A 15,000-nucleotide genomic window follows, 5' to 3' on the forward strand; every position below is an offset into this window, starting at 1 on the left:
GTGCGTGCGTGCCTGCGTGCGTATGTGCATGCACACTTGCTCACGTAACCGCATCCGTATCTGTGGGAGACACTTTGCTTTCTGCTTATTAGAAGCGTTTGGCATTTACCACAGTAAACACATTCATCACCAGAGACAGATAATTATCTCTTTTAATTCTGGGGCCTTGCCACTCCTCTCTGGGTTCTGTGTTGTCACAGCCGTCTGGGCTCGTAGAGGGAACGCGTTGTCAAGAAACGCAGAGCGCAGTGTGGCGGTTCCCACGTCGGCCTGCCGTTTTGTTCCACAAACCTTGCCAACTGTCTCTGGCCATTTTAATTTTTCTTTTGCCAAGAGAGAGAGAGAAAGAGAGAGAGAGAGAGAGCGAGAGAGAGAGAGAGAGAGAGAAAGACAGTGGGTATTGGTGTGAGAGGGCTTCAAACAGGAAGTAGATAAAAGGACCCAGCCAGGGGGAAATGCTGGTCGGTCATGCTACTTAACTCATCTGTGTCCCTGTCCTTCCTTCATCCATCCTCCTCCTCTCCTCTGACTCTCTCTTTCGCATGCCCCCTCTCTCTCTCTCTCTCTCACTCTCTCTGTTTCTCTCTCTCTCCCCTCCTCTTTCGACCTCTGCTTCATTCGTAACTCTCATTGCCTCTGTTTCGTTCTCTTCGCTGTCGTCCTCGCATGCACTGGCAAACAAGAGACTGTCTCTTTCGCCCATACCGTCCTCCTCTCTCGCGCCCTCCGTTTATCTCCCTGTTGTCTGCAATCAACGTTTGCATTGTTCACTGTCTCTGTTCGCTCTCCATCACCACATTCACCCCCCCCACACCCCCCCCACAACACACCACACCACCCCTTTTTGAGGAAGATGCGGTGTAAAGTAACTAAGTACATTACTCAAACTACTTTTACTTTTACTTAGTATTTCCAATTATCTATACTTTTACTTCTACTCCACTACATCTCAGAGGCAAATATTGTACTTTTATTGAAAACTTACTTATTTATTTGAAAACTTTAGTTACTAGTTACTTTCAGATATAAATGATTAAGTTATAAAACATACATTAACCACTTTAGCCCTATTGTATACCGAGGCTATTTGAAAATAGCCAATCTACAAGCTCACAACGCGTCACATCGTGACACGTGAGGTTAGATCTGCTATTTTCAAACATTTTAGTACTTTTACTTATGGTACTTTAAGTACATTTTGATACCAATACTTTTGTACTTTTACTCAAGTACATTTTTTATTCCGGACTTTTACTTGTAACAGAGTACTTCTACATTAGCAGTATCGATACTTTTGCTTAAGTAAAACATTACTAGTACTTTTTCCACCACTGAGAGACACGATAGTCTTAACGCATCGACAGAGCGCTTCATATAGCTGACATCATAATGCCGACAGGACGGCCTGCTATATTCTGCCCTGTCAGACAACATTATGACTCAGCATGTAATAGTGTTGCCATTTGGACAGAAAATGCATTCCTGGCGTTTGGTCTCGCTGTTTATAAATAATGGATGTTTGAATGCGAAAGCAGGGACCTTGGGTGGCTTTGGCTAATCAGCCCCGTAATCCTGCTGCTGTCGATGGGAGCATGGATGACGCCCTGTGACTCTATCATTTTCTCATCAGCAGTCTCTCTCTCTCTCATTCTCTCTCTGTTTTCTCTCTCTCTCTCTCTCTCTCTCTCTCTCTCTCTCTCTCTCTCTCTCTCTCTCTCTCTCTCTCTCTCTCTCTCTCTCTCTCTCTCTCTCTCTCTCTCTCTCACACACACACACTCACACACACTTTGCTTTTCTCTTTATCTCTTTATTCTCTCCCTGCAATTTCTCTCTCTACTTCCTTCGATCCGTCTCTCTTCGTGACTGTGTGTGTGTGTGTGTGTGTGTGTGTGTGTGTGTGTGTGTGTGTGTGTGTGTGTGTGTGTGTGTGTGTGTGTGTGTGTGTCTCATGACTTGCAGGCTGGTGGGTGCTGCTGTGATTGGCCTATTGTTCCGACTAGCTCAGAAGCCCCTGCCTGTTGGCCATGTTTACATAGATTCCTGGTACTAGTCGGCTGCATGGCTAACGCAACACCTTTGTTCTCCTAATTGCTTGCTGTTCCAGCCTCGGGCTAAAAGGAATGAATTATACCGCGGCTGCAGAATACTAAATCTGTGAGATGGTGTTGAACTTGCTCTCACGGAGGAATATGCATCACCGCGCTGCCGTGTGGAATAGGTGTATGCATCGCTGTTGGGCAGAAACCTTGTCCGAACCTGTTACTTTTCAGGAAATGGGAAAAAACAACCCTGTCCTCCTAGATTGGATGGAGCAATTATTTAGTTATAAGCTCTTGTTAATGTTTTTCATCAGCTAAATATGTATAGAAATCCACAGACCGACAAATCACTTTCAACCTGGTATCCCTAGTTTGACACAAAACTGTTTCGATAGCAAAAATAGAAGATCTACAAAGCTTGTGAGCTTGAACTTGTGACATGTTGTGTGAACTTGAAACTTTGTGCGACACTGACATTACGAAGTAGAACATAGGGCATTAATATGAAAAAACACAAAAAGGTAAAATATGAAAGCCGGTCTTCACCATCCCATTGAATGGAGCTTTTATCATCATTAGGTCCCTACTGGCCTACCAGGAGGCTCTGGTAAGCCGTTATCAGCCACTCCTTTGGGTGGGAAAACGTGCTGTCATTGGCCGGAAAAGACGTGGTGTCATTGGCCAGCAGTAACTTTGATCGGCAGTTGGGAAGAACGCTCACCCCAAAATATGATTTACGATTAAGTGCCTATCGGGACATAGCTCGGACGGCGCTGAGTCGGCAGAATCGGACTTCGCAACGTTCAGCACTCGGCTGTGCCTCTCGTTGCTCAAGTCCAATTCTGACGGCGCGCCTCTGTCTCGATTCGATCCCAGGAGGTTGGGGCTGAAAGTCTAATCATTAGTAAGGCACGCCGCCGAGGAAGGTGCTAGAATGGGGTTTTGTGCTGTATTTCAATGTGACTCCGCCAGTGACAGCACATGCGGTAAACATTGAATCACCCAAAGGAGTGGCTGAACCGCCTGCCAGAGCCCCCTGGTAGGCCAGTAGGGCCATTGAATGGGGGGTGATAACAGCCCCATTCAATGGGATGAGTTCTAGGTATTGGGTGAATATGGAGGTACAAGGTTTCTGCACGACAGTGACATTATGTATTATGTGCAGGGTGGTGCCTGGTATTGGTTTAGCTCAACCTTAGTGCAATGATCACATAATAAGCCTTGTGTGTTGCAAGGACCCGAGTTCCAATCTGATTCCATAATGTCTCCCCTCTCTCTGGCCTCATTTCCTGAGGGCTAAATAAGGCAATAATAATAATACATGTACATAATGTATTTTACAGTACAGTACAGTACAGTACAGTACGGTACGGTACAGTACAGTACAGTACAGTACAGTACAGTACAGTACAGTACAGTACAGTACAGTACAGTACAGTACAGTACAGTTGCTGTGCTGATGGATCCAGCCAAAGGCCACTGGCCAGGTTTCTGGGTATATTTTCCTCCTGGCTGCATGTTCCGATTCCGAGTAATTTGTTTTTCTCTCTCTCTAAGCCAAATGAAGTCTACCGAGCTGTGCGTAGGATTGCATGTTGTGTAAACAACGCTAATCGACATTTAAAAGACAATGGTATCCCCGCTGCTATCCAGCTGTGTGGGTGAGTAGGTGTTCAACCCCGAGGGAAGAGGGCCAATGAAATTGCAGGGGGAAAAAGGGTCGATTTGATCTCAAGTCCGTATGTGTAGGTTGGCTAACTGCCGTGCTGCTAGGTTAATACTGTTCACACTGTTAACACAACAGTGGGTCGGGGGGAGAGTGGGGTAATGTGAGACACTTTTTACATTTTCTCCCCTCTAGGTGAGCTAAAATGATATATCAGTAAAATGTACACATTTCCCATACATTTGGGATGTTTGCTAACAATGGAAATTATCAGAATGTATTCAAGACAAAAGGCAGTGAAAATATGATTGTTTTAAAAAAAGTTTTCTGGTGTCTCACTTTACCCCAGGTCTGGGGTAAACCGAGACAAACCAGAAAAATCAATGGGGTAAAGTGAACCAGCGTGGGGTAAACTGATCCACTTACTTTTTTCAGTTTAAAACTACCATAAAAACACATGTTCTAACAGTTAGAATACTGACAGCTAGCTTGACAACCACACATTCCAGAACTAATGTCAGACTAGTAACAGAATCATGGCAATTGGTCATTAAGCAAATTTTGTTCTACACAATTGGAAGGTGGTCTTTGAACCAGTATTAACCAATCAAACCAATATTAGATTATCAAACCAATATTAGATTAAAATATAATATAATAAATAATATAAGTACTAAACTTAACTTTGAGACAGTTTCCCACTTTACCCCAAGCCATTTGTCTCACTTTACCCCACAGCCACATTTTGGTGAAAAGGACCACTTTTAGCAATTCTGGCTAATCTTCAATTAGCATTAATCACATGGATGTATAGGTTTGTAGTTCATCAACATGCATGACATAAGTTTTTCTACCTGGATCAATTTTCTTTGACACAACAGCTGATTATGTTGACAGCCAAAAAAAAAAGTTTTACATGCAAAAAACATATTTTAGTGAAAAAAACATGCTTACTACAGCACAATGAGGTCCTCTCCTCCATGGTAAGTGGGAAATGGGAGGGGCTTCAAAATCTAATGGTCATATGACCACACAGGTGTTGTGGTCAGGTGATAAGGGGGGTGTCTCACTTTACCCTGTGTCTCACATTACCTCACTCTCCCCTACCCATTTTTGGATCACGGACACTATGGGTTGTGAGTAAATATCCCTTCATTTTCAAAAAGTTTTTTATTTTTGCTTCTTAAACTTTAAGAAGTAGTGAAAATAGACAATCTACAAGCTGAGAACGTGTCACTTTGTGCTTTTAGATCTGCTATTTTCACTAGCTTCATTTCTCTTTTGGGTCTCAAACTAAGAAGTTTGGGAAACAATGCATTAAAGGACCATATTCCTGCGTCACTCATCTTTGTCTATTCACAACTATTCACACATATTGCACATAAAACGTACTTTCTGTAAAGAGCTTTCATTTTTAGACTTCAATTTGAGCCAGTGTTAGCTAAACTGCACATTGCTCTCAAAGGTTAAATCTTATGTTAAATGCAGTACTTGAAAGGAGCCTAGCAAGTTTCATGACTCATTGTCTGGCGGTGGATGAGTGACAGGTGAGTGAGGACCAAATACGTGTATAAACTTAAGAGCGATTAAAAAAAAAAGCCGTCCACATCCAAAGTTGTGAACAGCTAGACAAAGACATGCAATTACACCAGTTTTGTCCCTCTAACCTTTCAATCTTTAGACTTTCTGTCTGCATGTAAGATCTCATACACCGCAGATTGGCACTATGGCGGTGGAAGCTCAAATCTCAGGCATTCACAGCTTCATCTTAGTCACTGCCGCCGTAGACTAGATAAGAGTGTCTTAATAGCCTGTCGTCTGTCTGTCTGTTAGCTTCTCAAACACGGGGATCGATAGCGGGAGGGGAGGGGAGGGTGCGGGGGTGGAGGGGATGGAGGGGGGGGGATGTGAGTGAGTGTTAGTAATGAGAGGAGGCCTTTCAAGCGCAGGAAGCACACTGGGAGATCACACTCCTCTCTGCAGGGTGGAGGAGGAGGGGGGCCGGGGGCGGGGGGGGGGGGGGGGGGGGCGTTGCAGGGGAGGAAGTGGGGCAATGGATGAGGCGGACTCATCAATAACGGACAGCTCTTTATCCCCTCTGTTAAGGCTCCATTCATTTCATTACTGTCTGGCCCGTCTGGGTTTCTGTTCCCCCTGGACACCTTAAGACGGGGAGGCAGAGCTGTGAGAGGCTTCCAGGCCCCACAGCGTAATAATGAGGCAGGGGAGCGAAGGCGAGGCCGTCAATTTGGGGGGGCGGGAGGATAAGGAGGGTGACATGGCAAAGAAAGCATCAATGCCACGGGCCCCAACCGTTGGAAGCCAAAAGGAACGTGCCTGGAGCTAAAATACATCTACTCAAGGAGCAGAGCATGCAGTGACTGCATGTCTCAATATGACATCTCATTACACCCACTGTATCGCTGCCGAGTCAACAATCGATAGCTTGAACAGTATCTCCCCCCTTTACGAGAGAGGAACTTATTACACGTTCGTTGAATCCAGGCCATGGCCTCTAGGAGTATAGCTTTCCAAGAACTGGCTCATCGGGGGGTTCATGGCTGGTTAGATTCAGTAGGGCAACACACCACAACAACCAGCCTCTCCACAGAGGAAACAGTGAAAGGGTAAATGTTTTAACCCGTTCAATCCGGGAACGCATCAGTGTCACTTCCGATTTCTTTGGCTATTCAAAAATAGCAGATATAGATCTACTGTTTTTGGAAAAATCGTGAAAATGTGTGTGAATCTTTGAATATACATTTTTTAAAGCGAACATTTGCAAAATGTTTTGTTCCAGGGACCTCCGGAAAGATTTGAGTTCAAATTGTTCGCTTTAAAAATATATATATTCAAAGATTTGCACAAATTTTCCAAACTTTCCAAAAATAGCAGATCTACAAGCTCATAGTGCGGCACTCTGTGCCGCGCTATGAGCTTGTATATCTGCTATTTTTTTAAAGCCAAAGTATCAAATAAATGTTAATGTGGTTAAACAGATGCGTTCCCGGCTTTAATGGGTTAAATAATAAAGGTTGCCATGGGCTGCAGTGGCAAGCGGGCATCAGATGCTGCTGTGGCTTTAGACTACTCTTTGACAAATGCGAGGCTGTTGAGTTGTTCGGGGCAGTTCGCTGAGTGATTAGAAGATCTTATCGAAAAAGTCACAATGTTCTCGTTGAGAAAAGACACACGTCCAGTTCAGTATTTCGTCTCTTTGGACAGAATAGTTCCATTCGGAGGAGAAAATACATCACCCCTTAGGAGGACTTTGGTTGTTGGTGAAGTTGTTGTTTTCTTTTGTCAGCATAGATTTAGATGTCTGGACACAGACGTCTGGATAACCACTAATATTACAGCATCAACAGAATTGGACAGTGTGCTGACATCCCTGCAAAGCCAGCATACATATTTGTCTCGAGAGTATGTTTGGCACCCTGCACGTCCGTCCGTGTGTCCGTCCGTCCGTGTGTGTGTGTCCGTCCTTCTGTCTGCGAGCAGCTAATCTCCGCCACCGTTGGTCCTGTCGCTGTGAAACTACGCACACACACTCCCTGGATGCCACAGCAGAACCATCAGAACCAAATCGGTACACAGTATCTCTATAGTCAAGTGATCAAGATGGATGTGTCCGATATTTCATATTCCATCCTACTTGGCTAACATTGGCTTCCAAAGTTTGCAGGATGAGTCCCTTTTGAACAAAATTCCTCAAATCATGAACGCAGTGTGCGATTTCCGTGAAATTTTGCACGCACATCCCCACTAGGCCGAGGAAGAAATGCCACCCTTTTCACATCGGCCTGTTATAGCGCCACCAACAGGTCTAATTTAGCAAACCACATTTTTGGAACAAAATGCCTCAAATCATGAATGCAGTGGCACCCTTTTCACATTGGTCTATTATAGCGCCACCAGGAGGCCACAATAATCTACCTGACCTGACGGAGACTTGTGCTCCGAGGAGCACTTTTTCTAGTTTTCATATTCATGTTAATCTTTTCTACCGTTTGTTGTATTGTTGCTTGTATAGATGTGGAATGACCGAATGACTTTTAAATTGCCACTAAAATATAAAATCAATCAATCAAACAAAATGTTTACAGATCTGCTGAGACTCTCCGTCCGTCCGTCTGTCCGTCCGTCCGTCCATCCACTCATCCACTCTTTTTTCTGTCTCTACATTTCATCCTCTATCACAGTGGTTCTCAACCAGTGGTCCGGGGACCACTTGTGGTCCTTGAGGGGGTTCCAGGTGGTCCCCAGCTAAATGATGGAGAGTTGTTAGCCAAATGGACCCTTATAGATCTTTAACTCTTGAGAGCATAAAATGAAACCAAATGGACGAAAATAATTGTTATTTTGATCAACATTTGCCTGTTATCTCTCCTATGGTACCAAAATCAATACAGCGTGGAATTGTGGACAAAATCTGATAAAATATTCTAAGTCTTGGGTCTGAGAGTCTAAATCTCATCAAATGGTGGTTCTGTGGCTAAAATACAGAATAAATAATGGACCTTGATATGAAAAGGGTTGAAAACCACTGCTCTATCAGGCCTTCCCGATCATTATGATTGATCAGTAGGGAGCCTGCCTACCACGGTGTCCTTGACTTCAGGACACAGCGTACGCCGTTGCCATCTCAGGTTGTCTCCATCTGAAATCCATAGTGGGATCTGGGCTGCAATCCAGTGATGCAGGGATGCTCTTATATGAACATAATCCAGAAGTTATGAAAGTTTGAGGAGCTATGAGGTGAACTACACGTTTCAAGACTTAAACAGATGGTCAGGGTTGATATCGTGTTGTTATTTTGAGTGCGGCTTCAACTTTCTATATCAAAAAAGAAATCTCTTGGCCAGAAGCCAAAGTATAGAGGAGCTATTCAAAATAACATTTCTCTTTTATTTCAGCTCTGCTTTTCTGACCTAAGCAGATCGTTATTCTGTGCAGCGTGGTATAATATAAAGTTCCATTACCTGCAAGTCCGAAATACCTTACGATCCCATTTTATAACTCCATCTCACTGCCGACATCCATGTCAATATATGAAAACATCACTCACTGCAAAAAAACATAATCAAAAACCAATCACTTCAAACTTAACTCTATCCATTGTTAGCACCAATGGCTTTCTTTTCCAAGAAATGACTTTGGCACCCGGTAGGAGGGTTTTTCAGGTAAATTCTCTTTGTGCTTAGCACAAATAATACACAGTAACTCAAGCTAGTACAATATGTTTTGAGAGTTAAAAAGACGTCTGGGAAACATCTAAGCAAGACACTATTCCCTGCCTTTATTCGCACATATTGTGACCAGGAATCAGATGAAGTGCCATTAAAGGCTCATTACATTACATTATGGCAAAAAGAGTATGCAATGGGAAATGACCTACACTGGGGAGAATGTCAAACAGAGGTGTGATGAAGGAAATGGGCCGAAAAAGTGAAATATAACGGCACTATATTGAGTTGTGTCAAAACAGCAGTTAATGGCTTTAGTGGCAATTATTAATAACAAAGAAAGCTATCAATCACATGCCTAGCCGTACATGGCCGTTTCCCCGATACAGTGTGATAATGAATGACTGCAGGTGTTTCTCTTTATGTAATTAATAATCTAGTAATTGGACATATTAATGAGCTGGCGGATGAAATATGAGCACAGAGACGTCAGAGGAAAGCAATTGTCTCAAGAAGAGACTGGCCATGACTTAACATGATGAAGGGAAACGTCATTAATCCATTAAGACCGGGAACGCATCTGTGTGTCATTGTTAGATTTATTTGGCTATTTTTGAAAAATCATGAAAATGTGTGCAAGTCTTTGCTTCTGGGGGGTCCCTGGAGCAACATATTTTGAGATGGGGGTCCATGGCTAAATACATGTCATTTTGGGGGTCCTTGACATCATATTATAGCAACATATTAGGTTGCATGTTAGGATTTAGAAGACATGTAGAATCCCCCAGAAGCAAAGAATTAAGTTACAAATGTTTGCTTTAAAATATACATATATTCAAAGATTTCCACACATTTTCAAGATTTTTCAAAAATAGTAGATCTACAAGCTCGTAGCGCGGCACTCAGTGCCGCACTATGCGCTTGCAGATCTGCTATTTTTTGAATAGCCAAAGAAATCTAAAATGACACAGATGTGTTCCCGGTCTTAATGGATTAATCACCGTGTTTACTGGAAAACAACAGGACACATAAGGACGTCACGTCGTCGCAATAAACAGAACTTATCGCAACTTCATCTCAGAGCTAATTCTCCTCTCGTTTATTTTCACAGGTTCTTCAGAATGTCCAGGGTGACTGACGCAGCCATGGACCGAACTCTGGATCTCTGAGAACCTCCCCCCCTTGCCCCTCCTCGGCCTTCTCCTCTCCCTCCTTCTCCCCCACCCCCCCTCCCCCTTAACCCTCCGGCGTTGCGGGTGGATATCCCTTTCCGTGACCTGCGGACCCCCGTCACCGAGACAGACTGACGTCGCCGACGCACCCGTTCCCAGCAGGCCGAGCGGCACCACCACCCTGTTGACCTTTTGGAGCCCCTCGTCCCGTCGTTGACCAGACATGACAGTTTGTTGGATACCTGGGCACATGGGTCGGTCTCTGCCGGTGTCGCTGCTCTGTCTTTTATCCCTGCTGCTGATGGAGGGCCGGTGCTCTCCCTCTGGCCCGGAGTCGGACACCTGCTCCACGCTGGTCCAGAGCCGCTTCTTCGGCTTCTTCCTGTCGTCGTCCGTGTTCCCCGGCACGCCCTGCTCCTGGACGCTGCAGAACCCCGACCCGCGGCGCTACACGCTCTTCATCAAGGTGACCAAGCCCACCGCCGCGGGGGGCGGCTGCGTGCCGCGGCAGCTCCGCACCTTCCAGTTCGACTCCTTCGTGGAGACCACGCGCACCTACCTGGGCATGGAGGGCTTCGACGAGGTGGTGAAGCTCTGCGACCCCTCGGCGCCCGTCGCCTTCCTGGAGGCCAGCAAGCAGTTCCTCCAGATGAGGAAGGGGGCGCCGCGGGAGGGCGTGGCGCCGGCGCCCGCGGCGGCTCCGAGCGACGGGGAGTTCAAGACGGAATACCTGGTGGTGGGCAAGCGCAACCCCAGCATGGCCGCCTGCCAGATGCTGTGCCAGTGGCTGGAGGACTGCTTGGCTTCCAGCACGTCCGCCCGGCCCTGCGGCATCATGCAGACGCCGTGCCAGTGCTGGGAGCCTCCGCCGCTGCTCAGGGAAGGAGACAGCTGCTACCACAACGGGGTTTACCTGGAGAACTGCTTGCCCAGCGCCAGAGACAGTGGGAAAGACAGCGAAATGAGCGGTGAGTGGAAAGCGACAACAACAAAATAAACCACATGCAGTGTGTTATGCGTTGATGAAATGGTTGACTACAATTCCGGGGCTCAGAATATCGTTTTCATTTTGTTGTCCTTCAATAAGCCGATTGGAGAAGATGAGCTTTGGTGCAGTGTGGAGCTTTTTGGGGAAACTGGGCTTTGGCCAGTAACTGAGGATTTACAGTGTTTTGCTCATTGAGATACGGAGAGCCCCGGGACAGGCAGGTCTTTTAGCCGGCTCTCAAGGCACCAGCAGATTAATGTTATCTCCAGTATGAATCAAGTAAAATGGCTGATAATGTTGTGAATAGTGAGGGTAATTGTGTCACGCTGGCTTGGATGCCAGTAAAGTGCTTTGGTTAAATAACAGTAAAGGGCCTTGGGAGGCAGGAAAAAGAAATGAGCAAATGCAGAAGAAAGTGGAAAGAAAGCACATTTTGGACAAAACAGAGGTTTAGGGTTTCATCTGCTGGCAGCAGTGAGCTTCTCGTGACCTTGAGAGAGGCTGGCTGGCGCCATGGTCTCTCCCTCTGTGGTTGCAGGCAGGAGGGACACCGAGGCGGCAAGCGGCCTGATGGAGGGCAGGGGGATCAGGGGCTGATATGGGATCACTCTGGGGATGCTCAGAGCTAGGGGGTGGTGAGAGAGAGAGAGAGAGAGAGAGAGAGAGAGAGAGAGAGAGAGAGATGCGATGCAATGGGATGGGCAGGGGACAGGGGTTGTGTGGCTATAGCTACGATCCACTGTAAGATCGTAGCCCCCCAGCCCCACCCCCCCTCTCTACCCCTCGCCAGACGGGATGTGGCCTGACATCTATATCCTTCCTTTGAGCAGAGCTATGGCCAGAGGGAATGGACATTTCCTCAGCTACCATCCACCATCTATACCCTCCTTCCCTCCCTCCCTCACTTCCTTCCTTCCCTCCCTCCCTTCCTTCCTTCCCTCCCTCCCTCCCTCCCTCCCTCCCTCCACTCCTTCCTCCTTCCCTCCTCCCTTCTTCTCTCTGTCACCTCCTCTAATCCACTGGTTCTCAAACTTTTTCATGTCAAGGACCCCCAAATAATTTGGGGGTCCTTGACATGAAAAACCAGGGATTTTTCGAAAGTAGCAGATCTACAAGCTCATTGTGCGCACTGCCGCACTATGACCTTGTATATCTGCTATTTTTGAATAGCCCAAAGTATAAAATATGGTTAAAGTGGTTAAAATGACCGTGACGCTAGATTAACCTATTTAGCTGGGGACCCCCTGGTACCCCCCCCCCCCCCCCCCCACGTTGAGAACCACCTAATCATCCTTGTGGCATCACCTTATCATCAATCCACTTCTTATGCCACCACCACAACCTCCTCCTCCTCCACATTCCCTCCATCTCCCTCCGGGGCTTACAGTGGGCTGACAGTAGGTGATAGGGAGCCACTCCCGGGGAGCCAGCCAAGCAGAGAAGATGTTGTGGTTGGGGTATCTCCTCATGCCTTATCCTCCCCCGGACGGTCTCTCCTGTGTAGCTAATGTGTCCCCACGCCTTGCCTGCATGGGCTTCTCTCTCTGCTAGTTATCGCTCTTATGCAATCCCCCGCCTATGGGTTCTTCTTCTCAACAGCAGGGGTGTGGGCTGTGCCTTGTGCCTCGAGGTGAGAGAAAACAGAAAAGAAAAGGAGAAATATACTATATTTATGTACAGCATAGAGAGAGAGAAAGAAATATGCCGTGGTACTTGGCACTGGGTATGGATATAGCAAAGCTGCTCCCGAGGTGAAGGCTGCCCACACAAGACAAGCCTTCCCTCCGTTCCTGTTTGATAATCCCGAGTGGCGGAACCCCCCCCCCCACACACACACACACACACACACACACATCACCGAATGCTGGGTGATGAATGGATGGCGTCAGGCAGTCGATGAATATTTGGTTGGATGGGTGACTGGGTAGATAGATGGATCATTGGATGAAGAAGATAAAGGGAGGCCGGGGCGGAGGGGAGGGGGGGGGCGTAATGAATTCCGTGTGGAAATAGCCCACGGGGCCTTTGGGGGGGGCGGCCGCCGTGGCTGGTGGGGACGGGTGGTTTGGAGAGGCTTGGTGATCTCTGGTGCTTCACTACGGCCTGGAGGAAGAAAGGGATGGGATGATAGTTGTGAGTGATGAATGAAGGAAGAGGAAGAGAAGTGCTGGGAGAGAGAGAGATATAATGGGGAGGGGGGTGCTGGGCAGTCGTGGAAAGTAACTAAATACATTTACTCAAGTAGGCCTACTGTACTTAAGTAAAAACATTTTTAAAGATATTTCTTGGAGCTTTTTCTAACTTTAATTGATTGTTGTACAGTGTAGATGGACAGGAACCAGGGAGAGAGAGATGGGGAGAGACATAAAGATCGTTGGGAACGGGACTCGAACCCGCGATGCGCTGTCTGTCAGGCTGCTTCAGAGCCTAGGAGCTCGGATCGCAAGGCCAGCGGTCCGGGGCAGTATTAATATTTTTTGACACTTTATACTTCCACTCCATACATCTCTGAGGCAAATGTTGTATTTATTTACAGCACTACAATTATTTGACAGCTTTAGTTACTGGCTACTTTGCAGATTATTATTACAAAACATGCATTAACCACTTACGCGCTATTGTATACTGAGACTATTTGAAAATAGCCAATCTGCAAGTTGTGAGCTTGTAGAATGGCTATATATTCGCAAAAGTATGACACTTGTTTTTTTTAAAGGAGCTACACCATGAATTTAAAAAGTATTTATGTTATATAAATATATGTATACAGGTTTATGTTTTATACAGGTTTAAGCCTAAACAACCACCCAGATATTTGTTTTCATAATTGTCTGTCAGTCATTTCAAGCCTTTTCAGCTGCAATACTAAAACGTCCTCTTTGGGCAGAGGGGCGCTATTGAGGAAGTTTGTCTGTCAGTCATCACCTCCCCCCGTCCTCCTCACCACTTTTCCCCGCCCTCATTAGAATACGGCCAATGGCGCCGGTTGTAAACAATAAGGGCGGTGGAGACTGAAAATAAGGGGGCGGGACTATTACAATGATGTCCCCATGGTGACATCTTCATGGGGAAAATGTGAAATGGCCTGTTCAGACACACCCATTCAGAAAATCCATGAAATGAAGAGGAAAGACTGAGTGTTAAAAACTTCTTCTTTTTTTAATTTTAACTACTTTTACTTCGGTACCGTTAAAGGTAGGGTAAGCGATATTTTTTGTTTAAAACAAAAAGTATTTTGTTAAAAGGTTAAAATACTATATTCTGATAGTAATCATTGCTATAGAGTGTTTTTTCAGTAACAGATGTCTCCCTGTCTCTCCAGCTCTTTAATAAACAGAAATTACATTTTTCGGTAGGTGTCAAAATCTCAGCCAATCAGGAGAAAGTACCCATTTTTAAGCTTAATTTGTATAGTGTTCCAGTTCCAATTCTGTCTGCTCATTTCTTAGTGTCATCACTTCCAATTTCACTTGTTTAATCTGTATCCTGATTGAGTTCTCTGTCCTGGTTGGATAAAATTGGAAATGAAACTTTGAAACTGAAACGAAAATGCATTTTCTGTTTTATAAAGAGCTGGAGAGACAAGGAGACTCCTAATACTGAACAAACACTCTATAGCAATGAGTACTATCAGAATATAGAGCTATTTAACAATTATTTTAACCAACGCGAATCACTTACCCTACCTTTAAATACATTTTGATGCCATTACTTTTGTACTGAAAGGGAAATTAGAACAGAGTATTTATTTTATTGTGGTATTGTTTTACTTAAAAAACGAATCTAAGGTCTTCTCCCACCACTGAGAGACTGACGAGAGGATGAGAGGGGTTGGGAGAGGGGGAGGGGGGGGGGGGGGGCTGGGGGCGGGGGTGGCCCTAAAGGCGAGGGCCAGATGGGGATAAATTGATAGTTCAGGCGTTGTGCTGCATAGTGAAAGCACGTCCAG

General features: G+C 45.7%; 1 protein-coding gene across 1 annotated transcript in view; it reads left to right on the forward strand.

Annotated features, from left to right (window-relative positions):
• Positions 1-10,313: 10,313 nt before the first annotated feature.
• Positions 10,314-15,000, forward strand: part of adgrb1a (adhesion G protein-coupled receptor B1a) — a gene marked incomplete at its 5' end in the record, with an annotated part of 94,323 nt that continues 89,636 nt past the window's right edge. The window contains one exon of the mRNA XM_084052341.1: positions 10,314-11,031. Within this exon, the coding sequence (XP_083908467.1) occupies positions 10,314-11,031 (718 nt within the window). The remainder of the gene's footprint in view (positions 11,032-15,000) is intronic.

This window comes from Gymnoscopelus microlampas (genome assembly GCF_963454915.1).
Source record: "Gymnoscopelus microlampas genome assembly, chromosome: 3".
NCBI classification, from domain to species: domain Eukaryota; kingdom Metazoa; phylum Chordata; class Actinopteri; order Myctophiformes; family Myctophidae; genus Gymnoscopelus; species Gymnoscopelus microlampas.